The sequence below is a fragment of the Neomonachus schauinslandi genome, chromosome 12, assembly GCF_002201575.2.
Source record: "Neomonachus schauinslandi chromosome 12, ASM220157v2, whole genome shotgun sequence".
In the NCBI taxonomy this organism is placed as follows: domain Eukaryota; kingdom Metazoa; phylum Chordata; class Mammalia; order Carnivora; family Phocidae; genus Neomonachus; species Neomonachus schauinslandi.
In genome coordinates, this window is record NC_058414.1 from 77564571 (window position 1) to 77581832 (window position 17262).

The window sequence follows — 17262 nt, forward strand, 5'->3', positions numbered from 1 at the left end:
TTAGTAGGGCTTCGTTGCAACCTAGTGAAATTACTGTCCTCAGAACAGTATTTACATATGAAATCGGTTTGTAAAAGTAAATGAAGAGCCCCAAAGGTGGGAGCTGTTAATGAGCCGGCAAACATTACCGACAGGGATCACCTGCCCTGGGCTTGTTCCTGCCCGTGCGCTAATGCTGGGATTTTTCTCACCCGTTCCCACAGGCCTGTGACGTGCGTTCCCTACGGACTCGACTCAGGGCTGGACTTGATGGAAAAAGAAGTTTATAAACAAGCAACCCAATTTCTCCTACTTATTAGAGAAGCTACCTAGAAGTCAAGCTACAAAAGCCAGACAAGTTTTGCCTGCAATTTACAACGGTGTTGTTGAATCCTGGGAAATGAACAATTAGAAGAGGACGCCCCAAATATGCTCTCTTGTTCTACACTGATAGCTGGTTATGCAATTGGCTGATTAGCGTTTTTGCAGCAGTCCCCAGATAATTTTTGTGGTCAAAATAAAAACTACATTCAATACAGCGCGATTCTTTCCTTGATACTACCCAAGAGGTTTAGAGCAATTTTGATGTTATTTTCAAACTTTCTTCCTTATTTCCCACGAAATAAATGTCTATAATAGAAATCAAATAATACAGAGCAGAGAATTAGATTGGAGAAATGGAGAAGTAAAAAAAGTAAATCAAAAAAAATCCTTGAGCTAGAAATCTCTGAGAACCGTTTAACAATGTAGTTACCTCCCGGCCCCCGGCCGTCAGCGGCTCCCGACCGGGAGCGCCCCGCGCCGACCCGCGGCTCCCGGCCGCGGGGGCCTCCATAACCGCGGCGACCTCGGCGTCCCCCGGCCCTGGCCTCGGACGGGACCTGCGTTCCCGCTGCGGGCGCCGGCGCGGAGGTGCCCCGCCTCACTCACGATTCGTTTCCCGGAGCAGAGCCATTTAATGGAAGCCCGAAGTGAGACGGAAAAGCTGACAACTCTCCCCGGCTGGACTCTCCACTTATTGGTCCTGGCTCAGGAGTCCCGAACAGTTAAAATGACGTTGGCGAGGCCGAGGGCGACCGGGCTCTGTGACACTGCCTTGAAGGGGCTAGGTATGGTGACTCGAGCGGCTTAGAGGGGCCTGGGAGCTGGGGCGCTACTCCCGCAGCCCGCCGCCAGCCAGACCTCCCCGCCGGCTCCCCGCGCCGGGGCGCCGCCAGCCCGGCTCTCGCGCCCACGCGGGGCCTTCCCGGTGCCCCGACTGCCTGCGCCGCGCCGTCGCCACCCGCGTGCCTCTGACCTCCGGCCTCCACACCTTCGCCCCCCGCGGGCCTTTGGGGCGCGATCGCGCTCCTCCCTCTCCCCGCCGCACCCCCGCGGATCCTGCAGCGGTTGCGTCCCTCCCCTCCCCACCCCCAAGGCTGGGAGAAGGGGGCAGTCACCAAAGCGTTTCGGGAGGGGGTGCCGGATCGGGTTTAAAGACCAAGTAACAGATGGCGGAGGACTCCCGTTTGAAAAGTTTTTGAACAGAACGGTCGCTAATAGACTTGCTTTGACGACTCAGAGTGTAACTGAAGGGCCGTTTAATCTAGATGTCAAGAGAAAGAAAACAGGCCTGACGCTGTGGCACGCCCAAGAAGGAACTAGAGCATCTTTTAATAAGTTTTGCTTGTCATTTTCAGTTTCCCGGAAAACACTTTTTTAAGCCGATTTTAAACGGGGTTGGGGGGGTCACCTCTGAGTTCTACTCCAAAAACCTTTCATTGTCCATTGTCATACATTTTTGTGCCTACCCCTGGCCCCGCGAATCCTCCCTTCGGAGCCGTTTGGCTTGTGCTTAGAATTACTGGGTATCTGCTGACGGTCCCGGGGAAAGCTAGATCTAACTAGATTCTTCTGTTGAAGAGTTTCCTTCAAATTTCCCCTTTGGGTCCCACCCTCCAATTTGTCCTTTCGTTCCGGTTCCTGAGCTCTCCCTGCCAAGCCTTTCTTCCTTGCTAAAAGAGGAGGAAATGGGATGGCTGTCCACCGAGCGCGATACCCCGTGGCCACCTCCCCCTGCCTTCCACAGTCCCTGAAAGAGGGAGGGAGACGCTCAGCCACCGGCCGTCCCCCTTCTCTTGGTGCGGGTGGACCCCCTTCTGCGATATAAACTACCCCCTCCCCGCCAGGCCTCTCTCAGACCCGCTCCCACAGGCATTGTACACATTTCAAGAGTTGAGATGTAAATGCCAAGAAGAGGTTTGATCCGTCTTTAAGGAATCTTACTAACTTTTACCATGTTAAATTATTGCTGTCTTGGTTTGAATTAATTTGGAAGTCATGTTTCTTTTTCTCTCCCCTCCGTGTCCTCTTTAAGTTCATTTCACTCTTTGGCTTTCACTGACGGCAGGTCTGCCCTCATAGTTTCCCGTTAGACCCAGAGAGGAAGAGGGTACAGGAGACACTGCGGAGCGTTAAGCGCCCCGCCTCAGTGTTGACGCCGGTAAACAGGGGAGCAGCACCCCGCGGCCCGCTGTGACCTCGTGGGGCCGGCCGACTGGTGTCACGAACGTGCCCGCCGCCGAGGCCCCTGGGGCCTGCTTGGCAGCCCTGAGCCCCTGCGGGGCCGCGGGGTCGGCGGTGGGGAGAGGAGCTGGGTCTGGGTACAAAGCCGGAAGAAGAAGAAGGCTGTGCATCATTCAAAGACTGAATGGGGTCGGTTCCTGCTGCCTGTGGAGGGGAAGAAACCCCTCCTCTACCTAACCCTGTGATTCACAGCTTCTCATAAATTTACATAATACAAAGGCATAGATGTAAACCCACAGGACAAAAATAATAATTCAACAGCACATATTCCATTTTCGCACCGTGGGCCTGGATATGTTCCCGGTGTTGGCACATTAGCTGATTTCCAAAGCTTTTTACTCATGACGGAGAATAACTGAACTTTCACACCACTGTTGAAAGAAGAGGCAGAGAGGAAGAAAAAAAGGGAGAGAAAGAGAAATCGGCTTTAATGACGCTGATTTGGATTTCTTAGGAACGGCAAAAGAATTTAAAAAATTAAGAGCATATGCTGTGTTCAAAAGGCGGTAGGCTTGATAAAAATTGGGGTTCCTTACCTTCCAAAGGATCTCTTCCCCTTTTATTTGGCAGATACCGACGTTTTGTTTGAAAAGCAAAATCATTACCCTTTAATATTAATAGGACATTGCAATTTATTATTTCTCGAGATAAGCGAAGGCCACAACATTTCCTGGCGGAGTGACCCCAATGTCAGCCGGGCTCCAACTGACCAATTCAAATATAAGATGGAAAAGCGAAGCGCGGAAGCTATACAATACACGTGATTGCTGTCGTCGCCTTTCTAGGGTTAGTGTTTTTTCCTGTCTTTTTTCTTTTTTTTCTTTTTTTCCTGAGTTTGAACTTAGACACCCCTAGTAAATTCAAATTCTGGAACTCTCCTTGAGGCATTTTCTTAGTGATTCCCTGTGGAACGTGGGGCAAGGGCAAATCCAGCCGCAAGATCTCTGGGACCCCAGCGTCCCCTTATTTTAGCCACGATGGCCGCGCAGGAGTGCTGGGGCCCTTTGGTCTTGCGTTAGGCCCCGGCCAGTGAGTCTCGCGTCCAGCCCCGGGTGAGCAACGGCGCCCTCCTCCTATTGTTTCGGTGCGGGGGTGGGGGTGCCGGTGGTAACTGGAAATCCGCAACGCGGAAGACCGTCTTCCCCTCCTCTGTCTTCTGCCTCTTACGGTTCTCCCGGCTTCCCTTTCCTCTGCAAAACCCCTATGCAAAACTGGCCATATTCTATAACTTGCAATCCAACCCCTCAGTAGTTTGCGGTTGTTATTTACATTGATTTCTAGAGCTTTTAATTAAACCTGTAAGGGCAGGAACTTCAGCGGAGAAAACATCCACTTTTTCAAGTAGGCAGCAAATTATGCCCCCACCTGCCCCCCAATTGCTGCCCCATAAAAGGTAAATTGTGATCCCCTTGGCTCCTCCAGGTCCCTTACTATCCTTTTAAAGCTGGATTCTTCAATTATCCATTGAAATGGAGAACAACCAACCTTTTCCCCTTTCTAAGAAAGTTCTTCGTAAGTACTTTTACCACCAATTTGTCCAGACATTTCGAGGGCTGGAATAAAGGATGCCAGTTTCCTGCCCTGCTTTGACCTCCTCAGCCAGGCTGCCTTCGTCTGGGGAAGGCCACACAGCTAGTGGACTCCTTGTTAACCTGAACAGATGGTGGCAGTTCCCTTTGCCTTGAATTGTTTTTCTGTGAAATGGGACTAAATCAAAGCCCGCTTCATTCTTGGGAGGCTTGGAGATTGAAAAGAGATTTTAAAATAAACTACTTTACATATGAAAAGCTATCTATCATCTTGTTAAAAAGTTAGGCTATAAGCTTTTCCAAAATATTTTTCAGACAACTGTATTTAAAAAACAACCCTTCTGCTCAATGATTCAGTTTCTGGTTAAATACATGGACATGTTAAAATACACAGAAAGAATCACATTTGCTAAATTATTTTTCACAACTTTGAGGATTTTTCCTTGTCGTTGGGGGCCTGCTCTCCCACATTCAGTCCTGAGGTCCCCAGGGGACACTTTCTTCTGTAGAATGATGAATTAACCTTTCACAAAAGCTTTTCAAAAATCCCAGTTTGATTAAAGCAGATTTCATCTCTTTAGAAGCAGTTAATGCATTTCTAAAATTAATCAACTTTCTGATAGACTATCCTAATTATATGAAAGAACACACCTAGCAATCACACAATGTAACAACAACAACAACAACAAAACAACTGGGCAGTTTGAATGAATGACAGTGAATGAAGTTCTTCAATAACTTTGAAGTGTGTTTTTAAAAAAATTATTACCGGGCGTTGGGGGTGGGGAGGATCTAACAAAGCTCTCTCTTGCCACAATCTGCGGCTACCCCAGCCTTTCCATGTTCCACTTTCCACTTTCTGAGATACAGTCCTGTTGGGTTCTGACTTTTTCCTATGTAACCTCTTTTTAATGAAACTTTTCCTACCTCCCTACCAAAATCTTCTTCCAAAGTTACAATTAGTTTTGCTTCCTTGGTATTTTAGGGAAATGCCCTAAACAACAAATTTCAGCATTTAAATGTTTCTTTCTGCCAATCACACCCAAGAGAGGGGTTACTTGTTGGGTGTTAGCAAGGAAGTAGTGTTAAAAGACAAACTAGAATTGATTTAAAGCAGAAAAGGAAATAATTTGACACACCACTTTTAATTTTTGCAAAGCTACACATTGTGTGTAGGGGCTCCATAAACAAGTCTGTCAGAGCCCAAGAAAGGGTAACTACCCTGCCTGATGATTCTTGAATTCGAAATCAACTCTTCACTTCCTCTCTGACTTGAGAACCACTGATCCTAGGGATGGAAAAAGATTTTAGACCATTTGAGAATATGTTTATTTGCTACATTTTAGGAGTCACCCACAAATAAGCACATAAACACAGTAACTCTTAATGTAAAGTTGTGAAGTACAGGGAGATTAAAGGCATCTGTGGTATTCTGGAGTGGTGTGTGTGGTGTGTGTGTGTCAGATTCTTCCCTGCATCTGGAACCAGAAGCTGAAGGCAGGCTACCTTAAAGGAATGATGAAGATGGGAAACATCTCTCCCGTTAAAAAAGTAGCTCTAGTCCCAGCCCAAAGCAGGGAGAGGCGTCTTCCCCTTTCAGAAGCGATGAGTTTCCACCTCCCCAAGGCCACCAAGTGCCTGGCCCTGGCACCACCAGGGCACGAGTCTTCCTCCTCACGGACACGCTGGGATGTGACCCTGGGGCATGGCCGCCGCCCAGACTGGTCTCCAAGTTATTGGCGTTTTCCTGACAGCCTTCTAGGGCTGTCAGTTCAGCACTCCAGGCCAGGCCTCGGTGCTGACTGCCACCCTCAGCGTCTGCCGTTTTTGCTCGGCTTCCGTGGCTGAGGCCAGCTTGGGGCACGCTGGGGCGGTTTGGTTTCGTCTGCTTCTCTCTCCGTTCCGCTGCGCATTTTCCAGGCGCTCCCTGTGTGCGCATCTCTGGTCTGAGACGCAGGACGCCAATCTAGGCCTCCTTAAACTTTGGAAAACATTAATGAACACCAATTTGTCCCTTAAATTCTCTTGAACTTAACCTACTGGCTACAGGCCGAGGTCTGAGATTCCTTGCCTATAGGTCTAGCATCTCTGGATCATACTTGTCCGGTTTCAGAGCCCCTGACCAACATCATCCCCTTGTGGCCCAAAGACACGTCTCCAGCTGCCTCCCCTCGGACAGCCACTGCTCCAGGGGCTGCTCTCGGCAATGCCAGCCCTTTCAGCAGCCCCAAGTAGGTTTGCCCCTCCCCGTCTGCTCCTCTCCTCCCACTTGGCCAGCCTTATATATAACCCCGGAACCGGACAATTCTAGCCAGTCCACTGACACGCCAGGGACCCGGCTGAAGATCCGTTGAGCGGGCTGTGATCTAGAAGGACCCTGAAACCAGCCCGGGGAGAATGGCCAGAGAGTGGTAGTTGCACGTTGGCAGAGGCAGGCCTGCCACGATTTCTTTTCAATCCATTCCTCACGAAGAACTAGTTAGTACTGGCCACAACTTATTACATGCCTCTAATTCTGACAACCACCTTCCTGATTAAGTGGCCATTTTACAGAGAAGTTAAGTGACTCGCTCAAGGACATAGAGCTCAGACGCGGGCAAGAGGGGTAGCCGTTAGGAGGCAAACCCAGGTTTTTCTGGCTCCAAGGCCCTGCTTACTACGATTTCCCAAGCTGTGTCATGTGCACCTGGTTCTGGGCATTTCTTTAAATCAGGGGTCTTCTTCATTTGGGAAACACATCGAGTTCTCCTTCTCCCTCTTCTTCTTTTCTCAGTAGTATACTCTCACACTCCAGTGCCTATTCGCTTAAAACAATGGCATATTGCACACGGACAAAGGGCGCGATTGACTGTCACTCATGACTTCTGGAACCCAGGCTCAGAGCGTTGTGCTCAGTCTGTATCCGCTTCTGTTCCTTTAAGTATCTTACTTCTGCGTCACAGAGAAGAGCAGATTAAGGCATCTCTGCACCCCACCTTTCAGCCAACGCTGGGGGGAAAGCCTCACCCTTGGAAGGGGGATGGTGGGCAGCCGCCAGCCGCGCACTTCGGGGACTGCGGGCGTCCCAGCTCCCTTTCGCCTCCTCCCGGCTGCCCAGGCCCCCCCGGAGTACCAGAGCCAACTGAGCCGTCCGCTTTCCCCGAAAGTTCCTGCCCGGGCGGCGAGCAGAGTTTGGAAGGAGGAGGAGACCCGCATAGCACCAGGGCAGAGGGTGGGGATGAGGTAGGGGGACCCCATGTAAAGATAAGGTGAGCACTGTCTTCCAGAACTCCCACAAGTCAGGCTTCCAGATTCCGCACACAACTAGCCCACGGGTTGGTTGGTTTGTTTTTCTTGGCCGGGGTGGGACGAGAGGAGGGCTGCGGGTGGGGGCGCGGGCGGGCGGAGGGGGCAGAGCGCGCAGGGGCCCACCCGCTTGCTCTCCGCGGGCGGCGCGCGAACGGCTCTCAGGAACATCGCTCTATCACCTCCCTTTGGGGACCCGGACCGGGAAGTTTCCATTTTCTGTTTGGGGAGTAAGACATAAAGGCAGCCGAGCTCTTGCTCGAATCTCCCGGCTCCGGTCTTTCTACGAAACGCGTGGCGGGAGGGGCTGGGAAGGCCGGCTCTGAGCTCCGGCTCGCGGGAATCCCGCGCACGGCCGGCCTGCGCCCCCGCGCCCCGGGCCAGCCCCGGGTCCCCGCAGGTTTTGGCGGGGGGGGGGGCGGGGGTTGGGGGCACGCGCCTCCCGGACTGTCGCAGCAGGGAGGGGCTCCATGAGCAGCGATGACAGGGTGACCTCCTTCCCACCAAGCGCACCTTCCAGGAGCTCACGGACACTCTCACCCGAAGTCTTCGCGGGCGAAGGAGGGCGACGCCGGGCCAGGCCGGGCTCTGACCGTGGGGGGCGGGGTGGGAGCCCTGAGACACTTTGCACCGGCGTTTACTGCGAAAGTAGCAGGAAATCCTTTCTGCAGAGCGAGGGACAATGAACAAGAACTAAGGGGAATTCAAGTGGAAAATCCGTGAATACAAGAACGACCCACAGCTGGAGCTGAGAAGTTTACGTTAAGCACTGCGTGGTTCTTTCCCTTTCCGGGAAAAGGCGTTATTTTTCTCCATGAGTTTGGAGAAACTTTCCTTTTAGACGTGTTATTTAACAGGCCCATTCCAGCTGGATATTGGACTGCATTAGGTATTTTCTCCCGCAACACTTCTTAAACTGCACAAAGAATGCACTTTTTGGCCCTTCCCCCAAACCATTTAGGAGGGTAGAGCTATTTGAGTTAAAAATGATTTTCACTTGGGGCGCCTGGGTGGCTCAGTTGTTGAGCAACTGCCTTCGGCTCAGGTCATGGTCCCAGAGTCCTGGGATCGAGCCCCGCGTCGGGCTCCCTGCTCCGCGGGAGGCCTGCTTCTCCCTCTCCCACTCCCCCTGCTTGTGTTCCCTCTCTCGCTGTGTCTCTCTCTGTCAAATAAATAAATAAAATCTTTAAAAAAAATGATTTTCACTTTAAAAGTTTTGTAAGATTTGTTAGGCTTTCGATTAAATCCCTTTTAATGAAATAAGTTAAAAAATAACAACACTTGGCTTCCTTTAATAGACAGATGCTTGGGCATTCACCCTAACAGTCACACACACCGAGGAACAATTATTAAGTCATTTCAAGCAATTTGTAGTTATGTTGAAGAGAATTTCTGGGCAAAGTCCCAAAAATGACTTTTCATTCTTTTTCAATTACTTTATAAATTTCTCTTCATACACCCTTCTGTGGCTCAAAGGTTAGTTCACAAAGTTGTGGTAGACTCGTGAACATCTCCACTACCTGCCTTTGGCTCCGTCCTCCCTGTGGAAGCCACTGGAGGTTGGACTGGGGAATGGAGCTTTTAGAAACCTCCTGGGTACAGAAGGGAAGGAACAGACAACATCCAAGTCTGGAGAGAAACTACAGGAGGCTGACCAGCAAAGAGGGCCAGCAGGCAGGTGAAATAGCTCAGGTCAGCAGTAGGACCCTCCTGACCCCAAGTGCTTTCCCCTGCATATCTGAATTGGATTAGCTAGGTATCTCCTTGACTATCTATATATATGCCTGGGAGGGGGGGGGCATCAGTCATTCATCATTCATACTTTAGGACAATATGGGCCAATTACTCAGAGATGAGCTGTATCAAAGACACAGACATTTAGGGGAAAACAAGGATGGGTGATTTCCAAGTATACAGCCATTTGAGCTTGCAGCAGCAAGCATGGGGAGGGTACCACTGAGTTTAGGATAGCATGACTGGACACCTGGCTGCCCAAAGACAGGATGCTATTGGATGTGAGGGCGGAGAGAGGGAAAGAGAGCATTCCAGGACAAACTGCCTTCCCACAATACTGAGTTGGGAGAGTTAGTCTCTAATCCAGGAAAAGGGAAGAAATCTCCTTTCCTGTTTATCTTGTATCACAGGAGGTCCTACCCCTAGGACCCAGATTTGAGCCGAAACCAGTATCATATAATAACTAGATCAAATGGATTTTTGTGGGCTAGCCCAGCTACTGAGGCACCATTTATAACACCATAAGAGAATGAATTTGGAGGTCTAAGAAGTTGTTTCACTTCCAAAATTCCAGAACTAGAGTTTACACAAATTCAGGGATACCTCCAGTTATTTTGTATTAACTTTCCTCATTTAAAAATTACTTATGAATGTAGTAGCACAATATGCCATGACATTTTAGGAAAAAAACACAAAAACTAAAATTCATAAATTATAAAGTATAATATTACTATCTTTCAAAATTATAGCAAGAAAATACTGTGGGGGAAGAAATAACTGTTAATATGTCAACTGCTAGTTAAATCACTAGCACTCCTAGTATTACTTATTATTAGTTAACACTAACTGCTAATGTTAGTAATACGTCAGTATGTGGTCAGCGTTACCTTTGCTATGGAAATATGCTGTCGTAATAACTTATTCTTTTAACAAGCGTGTGTGCCTATTAGGTGTAAAGCAGTGTTAATATCTTTTACTCATCTGATTGTAGACAAAACAAAACAAAACAAGAAACAAAAACACACAGCCAAATTGTTGGGATGTCTGTAATACTGCAAACATTTTTTACTGCATTTAATTTATATAAGTCTAATAAATACAGAAGTGGTTTTGACCAAATAGATTTTTATTGCCTGCAAGCTGTTACACTTAGAAGTAGGAGAATGCGGTATGTGGATGGCAGCGCATTTACTACCTTACGCTTTGGGATTTTTTTTTTTAAACTTGAAAGATATGTTCAGAATAGAACAAGACACAAGCTGATGGAGGATCTAGTCTATATTTGGTTTGGCAGTCCTTTAAGCCGGCAGATGAACTCAGAGTACTAAGAACCAAGGTTAGAGTTTTTACACACATCACAGCAATGGCAAATTAACTATGAAAAAAAAAAAAAAACAACCCTGACACAGAAATGATAAACTATTAAATACACACCATTTTAACAAGGGGACAATGGAGCTGGCACAGTGATCCGAAGTGGCTTCTTCTCACAATGTCTACTATGAAAAATGCAGATCTCATTTCACACAGAGGACACTACTTTCATGTAATTACAGAAGAAAAAGTCAAAGCTTCTAAAAAACCAAAAAATCATGTTCCAATCACAAACAAAGCCAAAGCTCATTTTAGGTCAAGCTGCACAGAAGAGGCTGGATGTTAAAAACAAAAACCAAAAAAACCTGGCATTTTCCCCTTTTACTCTGCTTCCAGGTTGACTCTTTACAAAGTGGAGGGGAATACAAGCATTTTTATTGGGTCCAGACAATCAATGTAATTACAAAGACAGGTACAAAATAAACAAGGTCAACATCCTCCTTCTTCCTACAGCACTGGCGGTTATCAGCCTTCTTCTTCATCACTGTCTTTCATGGTGATGCCCTGAAGTCCTCCTCCTTCTGAGACAGAGGCTGTAGCCTCCTCCACTGTTAACCGTCTGTGCAGAGTATCATAGGTCTTACTGTTCAGTGTGCCTTCTAACACACCCTGCAGTCGGAAGTCCCTGTATGTTTTCTGGAGGAAGAAGAGAGAATCTGCTTAGATAACTTATGGATTGTATGCATGGATGTCAATATGGATGTCTGTATGTATATATCCTCAGTTGGCATTTCAAAGATGATCTTGGACAATTCACTAATGGATTCCGATTCTAGCTGCCCGTGTCAATCAACTTGTTGGTGTATTTCTGGGGAGAAAATGAAATGAGACTTCGGATACTGCTTTTCAAACTAGAATCACTCTGAATAGATCAAAATGTTGTGACAGATGACAAATGAGCTTTTCTCCAAAATATTCCTGATTGCACAGACTTTACTATTTGAATGACTTGTAACAAATGATATGCACTGACATACATTTTTAATATGAAGGAATTCTCGGTTTTTCAGTTCCTTTAATACCGAAAAATACATTTTATAAAGTGCATTAGCTTTTTGGGGGGGAGGTGTGGAGGGACAGAATTACTCCTATTATCAGTAAAAGAAATTTGCATTTTCCGTATTTCTGAATTATAACATTTATTATATGTACCATTGGATAAAAATGTGTGTACACCTAAAAGTCTGTATGAATTCTGCCCTTTCCTTTTGAAATCCCCTTGGAATGTGAAGTGTCAAATTCTGGCATAAAGCTTCCATAGATGGGCTAATAAAACATGTATTTATATTTTCTGTGAAAAGTATATTATTTGATGTACTGTATGTCAAAAATAGGGGTGCCTGGGTGGCTCAGTTGTTAGGCGTCTGCCTTCGGCTCGGGTCATGATCCCAGGGTCCTGGGATCGAGCCCCACATCGGGCTCCCTGCTCCGCAGGAAGCCTGCTTCTCCCTCTCCCACTCCCCCTGCTTGTGTTCCCTCTCTCGCTGTGTCTCTGTCAAATAAATAAATAAGAATCTTTAAAAAAAAAAATAGAACAAACATCATGTTAGCGTTTATGTAGTGATTCCTAAGAACAGTGACAAGAACAACAGAACACTGGGCTCTGCGGCACAGAAGATACATCACCTATAAAGCTTCCCTTATTTCACTTACCCCTTAAGTGCAATTTTCCTCAGATATGATTTTTCTATGGCCAATTACATTATTTTAAATGAAGATATCCCATTGCATGGAGGCACTTCTAAGGCTGTTTTTAATGCTAACTATCTTTTAAGATTTTGTTTACTGTCCTAGGTTACATTTAGAATAGTAAGCATTCAGATGTCAATGGACTGGCCCTCAAGTATCAGTATCTATCAACGTGCCACTGTTTTGTTCTAAATGATTTCTAGTGGGCACTTTTTTTGTTGTTTGCTTTATACTCAATAGATGAAAAAAGTCAAATAAGAAGGAATGTTGTACTTCCTGGCCCGATATTATAAGTCCAGTGGCTGAAAATTAACATTAAGGGATGCTTGATTTCCCTCAACATAATATATAAAAGGAAACTTTTAATATTCACACAGTTGAACTGAAGGTACTTATTCATATGAGGTAGGAAATGCTGATGATGAATGGCATCTTAATCCCCTTGATACACAGCTGGCTTAGTAACAGACTTTGGGGAAGGAGTAAATCCATTATAAGATCAAGGGACCATTGGTATTTCACATTTTATCTTCCTGTCTTCTTTACGCTGACTTACGCCCCCAGTATCATTCCAAGTTTCAGAGGTGATATGCCAAAAGCAGTATGGAGGGTGAGTAATTGATAATCACTTATTATAAATTAAATTTATATTTGAAAAGTTCACCACCAAAGTACACCAAAAGTAAACTGAACTGTGAGAAATATGGTACAGTATCGGATGTCAGTATCTTAACAGCAAATAAAAATTTGATTCAGAGACTGTTTTTTTCCCTTAAATGATCAAAACTATTTTTTACTTACGTTTTAATATTTTAAGACCCCTACACCCCACCATCCTCACATTCTCTTTCTAAGCTGTTACCTTATTATTACTAAGGTGGTACTCTTTTACACCAAAACTTAGGTAATTCGCATCAAAACCCATAGAAATAGCTCTGAAAAGCAAGTTTTGTCCAGAAAATCTGGTACCTGATATACATAGTATTATTACCACAGATTTGTGTGCAAGGCTGTAACTGTTTAATAGTTCCATTAAAAGTATATCAAGCACACAAAATATTCATGTACAGATAATGCATCAGACATGAAGTATAATTGTTCCGCTGACAATTATATACTGAGTTTGTGAGTCCTACTTTATTTTATTAGAATTGACTTTCCTTAGACTTAGCTTAATTGTCAGTATGTTGGTGAGGACAGATTTGTACTGTGGATCTGCAGTCCTGAAAGCTTTCTAATTTACATGTAATTAAGACTCTGCTTCCTTATTTTATCACTAGGCAATAAGCAGTTAGGGGAGCTGCAGGACAGGTATCCCTGCTCTCTCTCTCTCTTAGAATTCATAAAATGTTATTGACTCTTGGACATCCTCTGTGGCTGCCAACGAAGGTCTGCTGGGTCTTATCTAAGACAAGGGCCTGCCATAGGGTGCTGCTGCTCACTTGTCTTTTCTCTTAGTAAAAGAGGCAGCTGATTTATGTTAACTGCTTTTTATTTTATTTTATTTTAATATGTTAACTGCTTTTTAAATGTCATACGGCCACTAGGGAGAATGCAAATCCATCAGCCATTTTGATTTTTTGAAGATTCTATTTTTCTCCCTTCCTCAATACAGCATTCTGATGTTAAAACCTCGCGAATAGGGCGCCTGGGTGGCTCAGTTGGTTGGGCGACTGCCTTCGGCTCAGGTCATGATCCTGGAGTCCCGGGATCGAGTCCCACATCGGGCTCCCCCCTCGGCGGGGGTCTGCTTCTCCCTCTGATCCCCTTCCCTCTCGTGCTCTCTGTCTCTCATTCTCTCTCTCTCAAATAAATAAATAAAATCTTTAAAAAAAAAAAAAAAACCTCGCGAATAATTTCTTAGTCCTAAACTCTTCGTGAAGCTCTTAGGCGAATTTGTTTTTTCTTAGTGAGCAACATGAATGAACCAATTAGTATCTAAGTGTCTTTGTGGGGCAAAGTTAGCTATCACATACAGCTTGATGGCATCTGTGGGCACAGACGTCTCCGCTGGGCAAAGAAGAATGACGATGCCTGCGAGTAGTTAAGGACTGGACTGCCAGAGTCGAGCAGCTTGGCTCCTGGGTAGAATGCGCTACTCCATGGTAACATGCTGGCTTACTCTAAGTGATGTGGATGGAAGGAAAGCCTACTCGGGGACCTTCACAATTGTATACACTGCTATTTAACAGCTTCTTAAATTCACTGAAAAATGAACATTATAAATATAACCATAGAGGTTCTGAAGAATTATGAATCTATGTATGAAATTGGTTAAAATCTGTTTACATTCAAAGTAGGAAAAGGAACAATTAAAACATTAAATTATTAATTTATCCTGATTTTCACTGTGAAAATAATAATTTTTAATTATTAAATAAAGCTCTACGATTTGATTAAGTGTATCAGCCAAAGAAAGCATTGGCTGAGTCTGGGGACCTGCTTGCGAAAAACAAAGCATGGGAAGTCAAACATATTCATGAAATTTATTTTCATATTTATCTGTCTTGACTATTGGTCACCCATAATGAAGACTATGTTAAAATAAGATAAATTGATTGGCTTAGAGTACAATGGAAATGTCACCATATAATTCATGACATTACCATTTTATTCTGCTAAAATATTCATTGCTGCCTGATCTTTAATTGTAATGACAATGTGAATATGAGAAGAGGAATAACTTTGAAAGAAACAAATGATGGGCTAGTGAACAATAGAGACTTTTATTCTGAAAACAGAGAACAATCTATCAACGAATACCAATCAACTGACTAGGTCCTTTCTGACATCTTGAATGCAATAGATACTAACTTGAAAATATGGCTGATCGTAAGGATAAGCAGCTAATACCAATATTAGTCACAGTACAGACTGCAATATATATTTAGAAAGTATACACAGATGACCCAGATTCTCTTTTATGAAAAACAAGCTTCATTTGGAAGCTCTCCAGGTCACATTTATAGAAACAAGGAAGAAACACTGCAGAAATGAAGGCAAACATGAATGGATCCTAGTACGTTTTCAGTTTCTTTGTAAAATAAATAATACCTGGTAAGAAGGGCTCTGGACCAAAGATATTTTGTCCATTGGAATGTAATATGTCTAGTAGTATTAAAAATTAGTGAGTGGCTATAATTTTACTTGTTATTTATGACTAATCGTGATTGCTATTACCGTGAGATGATAGGTCTGGTCTTAATTTCCAGTAGATTTGCCGATTTCTCACTTTAGAATGGAACTTTCCTGTTTATGGTTCTTTCTAATCTGAGATAACCTGTGTGGCTATGGCACAGAAGAACATGTATTCTAATTAGGCTGTAGGAACCTAGAGAATGATGGGAAATATTTTAATGTGGATAAAACTTAATGATGTAATGCAATCGTTCTTCTCAAACTTTAGCATCAGAATCATCTGGAGGGCTTGTTAATATATTGATTGCTGGGCCCCACTCAGAGTTTCTGATTCAGTAGGTCTGGGGTGGGGCCTGATAATTTGCATACCTAACAAGTTCCCAGGTGATGGTGATAACAACAGGTCAGGAATGACACTAAGAACCACTGAGTATGTGTGTATGTCATATATGCACATAAAAAGAAACATATATATGTGCCTATATATACATATACATATATGGGCACATATACATACAGATCTAGATCTCTCTCTATATATGGTATATATATCTCATTTGATAAATGGCACTAAAATGGAAGTGAAGGTCATCTTTTTAAAAGAACAGATGATTCTCATTAGCTCAGAGTTACATTTTTAGGCATAAGGTTGGATTTGTCTCAATTTTAAGAAAAAGTTATACTTACGGCGAATTTTGTGTTTCCACTAGAATTTACAAAGTGTGAAAAATCATGTTAAATATATGATTTTAAAGCCCTTACTAAATATAATATGTACACTGTTAACCTTTTCTCTTGAAGAGCAAAAGTCAAAATGGCCTTGCTTATTTGACGTGACACCTGTTGGTTGTCTGGGATGGTCCCCAACACTCAAACTGATCATCTCTTCTATGTGAGATGGGGCATGCTTCCAAAGGAAGTCAGGCAGTGATAGTGTGACTTTCGTGTCAGCATGTAACGAAGCAGTGGAGACTCTCCTTACGCGTGGACAAACAATTCAAAAGCCCTCATAATGACATGCGATCCTAATAAATATGAAAGAAATGCATTAGGAGAAAACACCTCTGTAATCAAGAAAATTAATACCAAATTACTGTGGATCTACTACAGTCAGGTAAATGTGCCTGAGGTTTTATGTATATTATCTTAAAATGCTATTACTTGATAAAATATCTTTTATTAGGGCAGAAAAGATAGATTAAAACTGACTTAATAATCTAACTGAAAATATAAGTGAACAGTAGCCTAGCACTGCCGAGAGTGATGTTTTTAAAGTACTTAGATCCACTTAGTTACATCAAACACAATTTTTTTGTATGTCAATATCTAGCCATTACTCTTGATAGCTTGGTGGGAAATTCCCATCTAAACACATTTTGTTTACCTTCACAATCTTGATGAGCGTCTTCAGTTGGTAAATATGAAGCTGAAGGTCTAATCTATCAGCCAGCCAGACACAAATGACTTTCATGGAGCTGCTGTACCATTGCTGGAAAGAAGGATGGGGCAGAGGGGAGGAGAACAAAACAGAGAAACAGCCTCTGCAGTATTCATGTAACAGATTCGGTAATGAGGGGGTAATGACACACTCTGCAATGACCACAGATCAGCACTTGAAGTCAATAATGCTATAATTTCCTATTAACAGAATTGTATGTTTTGCTGGAAAATCTGCTAAGTTGACCTAGGCTGTTCTCTCCATGAATTAACATGAGTCTTTCAGCTGTAACATATTCATGGGAAACCGTGTCCCTGCGCTCGCAGCCTAGTGGCATGCTTTGTGATCTGTAGGTAACAATGGGCACTAAATACATGTTATGGGACTGAATAGACTCCCAGGCAGCAGGAAAAAGCAGGTGAATTATTTTTGAAGGGAAATTTCTTATTAGCCTGTACGTTATGTAAAAATCAAACAGGAGACGCGTCATGCCATGACACATGCAGGCAATACCTAGAAATAACCTGTTAC

The 17262-nt window shown here is 44.4% G+C and overlaps 1 protein-coding gene across 13 annotated transcripts in view; it reads right to left on the minus strand.

The window, feature by feature from the left end:
* Positions 1-10132: 10132 nt before the first annotated feature.
* The window catches only part of CADPS2 (calcium dependent secretion activator 2), a 532431-nt gene continuing 525301 nt past the window's right edge, over positions 10133-17262 (minus strand). For 12 of the 13 annotated variants that reach the window (XM_044920119.1, XM_044920123.1, XM_044920116.1 and 9 more), the window contains 2 exons: positions 16678-16782; positions 10932-11102 (listed from right to left, as the gene is read on the minus strand). In XM_044920119.1, the coding sequence (XP_044776054.1) occupies positions 10932-11102; positions 16678-16782 (276 nt within the window). Of the gene's footprint in view, positions 11103-16677; positions 16783-17262 lie in introns of all 13 variants that reach the window. The other variant, XM_044920121.1, reaches the window with a different exon arrangement.